The sequence below is a fragment of the Lactuca virosa genome, chromosome 7 (assembly GCF_052849685.1).
Source record: "Lactuca virosa cultivar CGN04683 chromosome 7, Lactuca_virosa_CGN04683_v6, whole genome shotgun sequence".
Lineage (NCBI taxonomy): Eukaryota > Viridiplantae > Streptophyta > Magnoliopsida > Asterales > Asteraceae > Lactuca > Lactuca virosa.
Window position 1 is genome coordinate 238,086,737 of NC_136432.1, and position 6,634 is coordinate 238,093,370.

A 6,634-nucleotide genomic window follows, 5' to 3' on the forward strand; every position below is an offset into this window, starting at 1 on the left:
TAGCTAGCAACCGCAGGTGGGGATGTCAACCCCGTATATCTATACATATGTATCTCGCTCCGAAGATTAACGGTTACAGTAGTGTTGGGTATGCTAAGTATTTAAACTCAGCTAATGAATAACGTAGCGTCTCACTAAAAAGCCCTTAACTAAAAAGTTTGTGAATAACTCTCAGCCCTAAATTGCTTATGGGTAAGTTCTAAGCATAATGAATATCGTTGTATAAAGTTTATAAAAGTCGAGTATGTTTGACATATATGTAAAAGTGTAATGTGCTCGCTTTTATAAAAATGAATGTTTCAAATTAATGAACATATGTACATGTATAAACGTGGTGTACTTAAACATATAAATAAACATGTTTAATAATAACTTTAATCCTTAAAATACTATAGAGTTTCATAACGTACTTGTTATAATATGCAATGTCACATAAAAATCATATAATTTTGTATTGTGTAGTATTTTTTGTGTGAAATGGTTATTTCACGATAAAATAATCATAATACGTATACGAAAAACTTATACTACTTTATTCGTAACAATATGGTAAATTGTTAAATAATAATATTTTTATAAACAAGGTTTATTGTATTTTCGTATAAATATGAAATTGGTTTGTATAAATAAAATATATTGGCACATGTATTCCCCCCCCCCCCCCCTCCCCTCCCCCTCGAAATAATTAGAATATTAAAAAGGGGCCGTAAGAACTCACTTTCGTAGCGTGAACGAGGCTCGTGGTGTGAGACTTGTCGTGAAAGTTGTTATGTGACGTTCCTTGTTCTTAAAACGAACCATCGGGTATATTTAAATTACCTAATAAAACCAAAATGGTAGTTTTGGTATTAATTTTTTAGTATAGGGTGGTCTTTGTTAACACAAATAGTTTCTAGGGATTGATTTCGCTAAAACCATTCAACGAGGGACTGATCTCGAAATTTATTTCCAACATAGGGGGCTGATGTGTACATTTTAAATCCAAGTTGGAGGCTTAGGACTATATTTGTAACCCATTCTCATATTGGGGTTTAAATAATTAATTCAAATAAAGAGAAGGGACAAAATTGTAAAGATCAGCAACTTGAGGGTCATAATTAATTAAACTGTAACCATGTTTGCACAGTTGCTTTCCTTCCTTATTCGTTTTCAGGAATGAAGATTACAGCAAACCAAAAAAAACGAGACCCACCAAATCTTCGGGTCTTTTGATTCCAGTTGATTCACGAACAAATGAAACCAAATCAATTTCAAAGGTGGTGTTTAATCGATACCTACTGTAGCAGGGATGTGGCTGGTCCGAACTCATAGTGATAGCCGGAGATGGTGGCAGCGGTTGGTGATGGCGGAGTGGGTCGTGTGGGGTGGTGGCAGTCGGCGTTTCCGACTGCTTTTCGAGGCTTGTTTATCTTCCTTCGGCGGCAATGTGTGCGATGGTGGGTAGATGTCGGAACGGTAGTCGAAAGGTGGGTGGACGCGATTTGCGTCGACAGTGGTGGCGGAGGGTTGCTCTGATCACCAGAAAAAAGGAAGGAATGGAGAGGGTGGTGGTTTCGCAGTGGTACTAGCAGCAACAATACCACCCTTGATGGTGGTGGTGTTTTTCGATAGTGAAGGAAAGAGGTAGGCAGCCGAGGGAGGGGGACTGGCGGAGCTGTGGGCGGCGATCGGTGATGTTGAGGTTGCTGTGTGGTCGGGAGAGAAAGGGAGGAGTTGCAGCTCCTTTTTCCTCTATTGCAGAGAGAGAGAGAGAGGGAGGGGGAGGGGGTACCGATATGGTCAGTGAATCACAGAGTTATGCGTGTTAAATTTTTTTTTGGTTTTCTGCATTTTTTTTTTAAATTTTGTTTTTTTGTTATTTTAATTTATTTTTAATTTATATTATTATTATTATATATATATTAAAATTGTGGACGAAAAGAATAGTGAAATTGATATATTTTGTCCAGGTTTGGTCCCTTGATTTACATATCTGGTCCCTGTACCTCTTTAATTAATTTATTCATATCCTTTTTGTGTTCCATTATTAAAGATATGAAAGTTAGCCTGGGTTAGTTAGCATACCTGGTTAGTTTAATCCCACGTTCCACCGCCTCTTTCTACCGACCTTCTACATCCGGTTCCTTCTACATCCATCCTTTCACAGCTTCATTTTCCCTACATCCATCCTTTCACAGCTTCATTTTCCTCTCCCAGACTGATTCTGACTGCTTTTATCGCCTCTCCCTCTCTCTCGCTGTCTTTCCTTCTCCCACCGTCATTATCTCGGCTTCTCCATGGATGCTCTGCGTTTTCTAGGTCGTCTTTCGGCGTAGTGGAGCCGGACACGGTTCGGTTGTCCCTTCCGTTTGTCATGTCACGATTGCAGGTATGTCTCTTGGTTTCGTCTGATCAATCAGCGGGAAATCAACGACGGTAGGGCATCGATTGTTACCTGCGATGGTAGAAGCACCGACGGCGGTAGATGAAGGTCGTTGGCGGCAGCAGCAGCGACTACAGCAGTCCGTATTCTTTGTGGACACGTGTCGTTCATCACCCTCCCTTTATATACTCGATCTAACCCATATACCTTATTTGATTTGAATCCATTAGGTATAAATTTATAATTTGATTTGATTTTTTGGTTCCAGGTTTTGAAGAACTCAGCTTATATACTCATCAGGTTTTGAATCCCTGTTTCTCCATTTTTATTCTATTTATCTTCTACTTAAATCAACTCTTTTAAGATGAAATACCAATTTCCTTCATGCCATGTCACTTTATAATGTTATATTGAAGTTTTGCTCATGGTCTAGAGTAAGTCGATGATGTTGAAGATGATCTGAAAGATAGCAAAAGTAGAAATTATTGTTGGGAGTTTCATGTTATAGGGTTCAAAATTGCTCTAAAGTTATGTGTCGCCTCTGTTTCTTAGGTGAAAATGAAGGAAGTGATAGAGCTAGAAAGATGCTACCATACAAAACTTGTAACAAGAAATATCACAAAAGCTGTGTGAAATCTTGGGCTCAAAATAGAGGTACAATCTCCTGTTGCTACTTGCTAACATGTTTCATAATTCTTAAATCTTGATAATTTAGGGTTTTTATTTCAGATCTGTTTCACTGGAGTTCTTGGACTTGCCCTTCATGTCGTACATGTGAGGTATATTTTCAATCAATCCGAATTATCCTTCTGTTTACAATATTTTTCAATCATGTTGTTGATATAAATCACATAATCATATAAATATATAATTTTTATAAAAACCCAGGTGTGCAGTAGGACTGGTGATCCAAACAAGCTAATGTTTTGCAAAAGATGTGATGGTGCACATCACTGTTATTGTCAACAACCTCCACACAAGGTAAATTGTAATTTGTAAAAAGTAAAAAACTTTAATTTCCTATATTGAACATCATGTTAGATTCACCATAGTGTTATTTATATATATTTAAATTGTGTAGAATGTTAGTAGTGGACCTTATTTGTGCCCTAAGCATACAAGGTGTCACAGTTGTGCATCCACAGTTCCAGGAAATGGTTTAAGTGTCAGACATACTTATTTTCACTTACAACATTAAAATTTTAAAAAGTTTTTTTTTTTAAAATAAAATCAACCTTATATCCAACAATTTGCAGGTGGTTTTTAGGGTATACATGTTGTGATGATTGTGGGAGATTGTTTGTGAAAGGAAATTACTGCCCTGTTTGTTTAAAGGTATAACTTATATTCTATACTTTGAACATTTTACTTTATATAAACAAAGTTTATATATATATATTTTTATAATAATTTCAGGTCTATAGAGACGCAGAGTCAACACCCATGGTTTGTTGTGATGTCTGTCAATGTTGGGTGCATTGTCACTGTGATGGAATTAGGTTTTCTTTTAACTCTTAATAAATGTCAATCTTTAATTTTTTTTTTTAAAAATAAAATAAAATTTGGAAAATATTAATGCATTGATGAAAAATATTTGCAATTCCAAGTGGACGATAACCTGCAGTATAGATGTGCTACATGTTGTGGAGAATGTTATCAGGTATGAATAATTAATAAACAAACATGAGTTTTTATTTTACTACAAAATGTTGATAATTACGAAATTGGCCTTTTGTTTCTGTTCTATGTTTTCAGGTCAGGGATCTTGAAGATGCTGTTCAAGAACTGTGGAGGAGGAGAGACAAAGCTGACCGGGAGCTGACCGCCAGTCTCCGGGCAGCTGCAGGGCTGCCCTTTTGTATGTGTTTTTTTTTCTTTTTCAGTTTTAGTTTTGAATATCTTACCTGATGTACTTTTTTTATTAAATTTTTTTAATAAAATCAGATGCCAGATATCTGGCCCTCTGTTGGAAATAAACTCGATTGAAGGAGAACGTTATCATGTCATAGGGGGTATGATGATTGACTGTATTTGGTACATATTGATACTCTACAATTAATAATTTTCTTACATATTTTGTGAGACCCTCATTATGTCATTTTTTCTAACTGATATATGCATAAATCTTAATTTATTTACTTACCAAGCAGGTAAAAACATTTAATGTTTCTAATTTTTAGTGATTACTTTAGTGTTATCTTGCCCACGTGTTTCTTTTGCTGTTGTGCTAGAATTTAACACAAATCTAGCATTTTAATGTTTTTTTTTTCAGGAGTAAAAGAGGTGTAAATGGGAAAGTAAAACTGGAGGAGTAAAAGAGGAAAAAGAGTTGTATGCTAAGATAATTGAAGTTTTGAAAATAGGTGTAAATGATGTCGGCTTCAGTTTTACATTAACTTCGTTCATGTGATTCTAATCCCTTTAGAAAATAAAATTGTACTTACATTTTTTTTCCAGGAGGACTGTAAATTCAAGGAAAATAGAATGATCATGTGACGTATAATAAAAATGATTTGCTCTTTGTTACTAAAGTTAGTAAATTACTAACAAGGTATGTCTCATTTTTCCATTTTCTGATCACAAACTCGCACCTCACGATTGTTTTTTCAAAGGTTGAATGTTGAGGTTGAATGTGTTTCCTTGGAAAAGGTTTTATAACTGAGGAGGTAATCTCGGTTTTTTTTGTAGTGCTGTGGAAAAAAACAAATGCAGATTTTCATATGGCATCATGTATGGTGACAGGCGAGTCGACTAAGCCTGTTAAAAAAACAGTTTGAAGCTATCACCTGTAAGTGTTTTTTTTATTATATCAAGATAGTTCATGGTGTCAAGACTAACTAGCACTAAAAAAATTAATGATTACATATATTTTATGGATGAGAGGAGTATTTTTTCTTACTTTAACATTGAGACGCATATAACAGAAATTTACATGTATATCTGTTGAAGCTTCTAAATATAGTTGTCATTTTACTTTTTTCAAACTCAGTTTCACCATTTTTTACATTTTTAGTAAATTATTCCATATTACCTTATTAACAATTTAGTAGATAATAATGGAAATAAAAAGGTGAAACGACTCGCAAGCAATTACAAATTTGAGAGCAAATGACATATTGGCATGTATTTATACATACAAAGGGTCATTGGGTTTCACTATGTAAAGTTGAAATTCAGCCAACAGATTTGGGGTTTGTGAATTTTATTATTTAAAACATTCTTTTGTAGTCATAGATTAAATTGGTTGACTTTGGTTTAGTGGATACACGTTGATTAATAGTGTCACCCATTCTTTCTTTTTCCACAACATTCAATTCTTTGAAAAGCCATAAGAAAGAATAGCCATGTTTTATGGTGTTAGTGTTATGCAGTTGGTTCTTTTTTGTAAAATTAATCTTTGACTTGAAATAAAGAAATTATAATTCATTTGGTTGATTCTGCAGGTGTAAATATATGCCATTTTTTGACCTTTTTTTTGGTTTTTTTTTTTAAAATTCGTACAGATATCTTGATATCAGATTTCCTCCTCCAGATTTCCTGATTTTATCTTCCAGACTTTCACTTCAGAAGGTAAACCATGTCTATTTGTAAATTGATTTTTGTTTTTTCTAGATGTCCAGATATTGTGATTTCATTTCTTTATCGAATCTGTATATTGATTTGTATTTTTTCTTTAGGTTTACAGTTCTATACGGGTCACTGCTATGATGTCTCTCAAAATGAATCGAATGATAAAGAAGCGACAACCAATGTGGATTTATTACTGGTCAGGACGGAACAGAAATACAAAAAATAGGGGTCCGAATACAAGAAATTGATGAAGGCACTTTAGCTCATCTTTTATTAGTTTAAACTTATAATTTTGCATTATTAACTTTGTCTTTATTGATTATAGAAGTAGGAAAATGTAGCATTTCTAAAAGAGATGAAAGATGTTTTTTACTGATTATAAAAGAGATCAAAGATGATTGGGAATGAAGGTACAAACTTATAATGCATAACAACATAAAGTATATATTTAAAGCTGCTTATTTATTGTTTTGACATTATTAATTTGTGACTAAACTACCCCTATGTAAAGTTATTTTGTTCATATTTCAATTTTGCTAAAGACCTGTTGCACATGACCCCCGCAACGCGGGGGTTCCCCATCTGGTTATTATTATTATTATTATTATTATTATTATTATTATTATTATTATTTCGAACAAAGTTTTATAATTCGGACGACATTATAAATTCGGGCGACGTTATAAAATTCGAACGGTTATA

At 34.0% G+C, this 6,634-nt stretch overlaps 1 protein-coding gene across 5 annotated transcripts; it reads left to right on the forward strand.

Moving 5' to 3' along the window:
• Positions 1-2,034: 2,034 nt before the first annotated feature.
• On the forward strand, positions 2,035-6,415 carry LOC145124594 (uncharacterized). 5 transcript variants are annotated; one of them, XM_079060002.1, is made up of 16 exons: positions 2,035-2,501; positions 2,631-2,662; positions 2,915-3,016; positions 3,092-3,141; positions 3,251-3,343; positions 3,444-3,527; positions 3,619-3,697; positions 3,779-3,861; positions 3,970-4,022; positions 4,118-4,220; positions 4,307-4,396; positions 4,635-4,725; positions 4,820-4,913; positions 5,051-5,150; positions 5,866-5,932; positions 6,040-6,415. In XM_079060002.1, exons 3-7 carry the CDS (start codon positions 2,947-2,949, stop codon positions 3,643-3,645), a joined length of 324 nt encoding a protein of 107 aa, XP_078916128.1. In that variant the 5' UTR covers positions 2,035-2,501; positions 2,631-2,662; positions 2,915-2,946; the 3' UTR covers positions 3,646-3,697; positions 3,779-3,861; positions 3,970-4,022; positions 4,118-4,220; positions 4,307-4,396; positions 4,635-4,725; positions 4,820-4,913; positions 5,051-5,150; positions 5,866-5,932; positions 6,040-6,415. The 5 variants fall into 5 exon arrangements, with proteins under 5 accessions (XP_078916128.1, XP_078916129.1, XP_078916127.1 ...); XM_079060003.1 differs by having other exon boundaries at positions 2,035-2,368; XM_079060001.1 differs by having other exon boundaries at positions 2,036-2,662; positions 4,307-4,374.
• Positions 6,416-6,634: the final 219 nt, after the last annotated feature.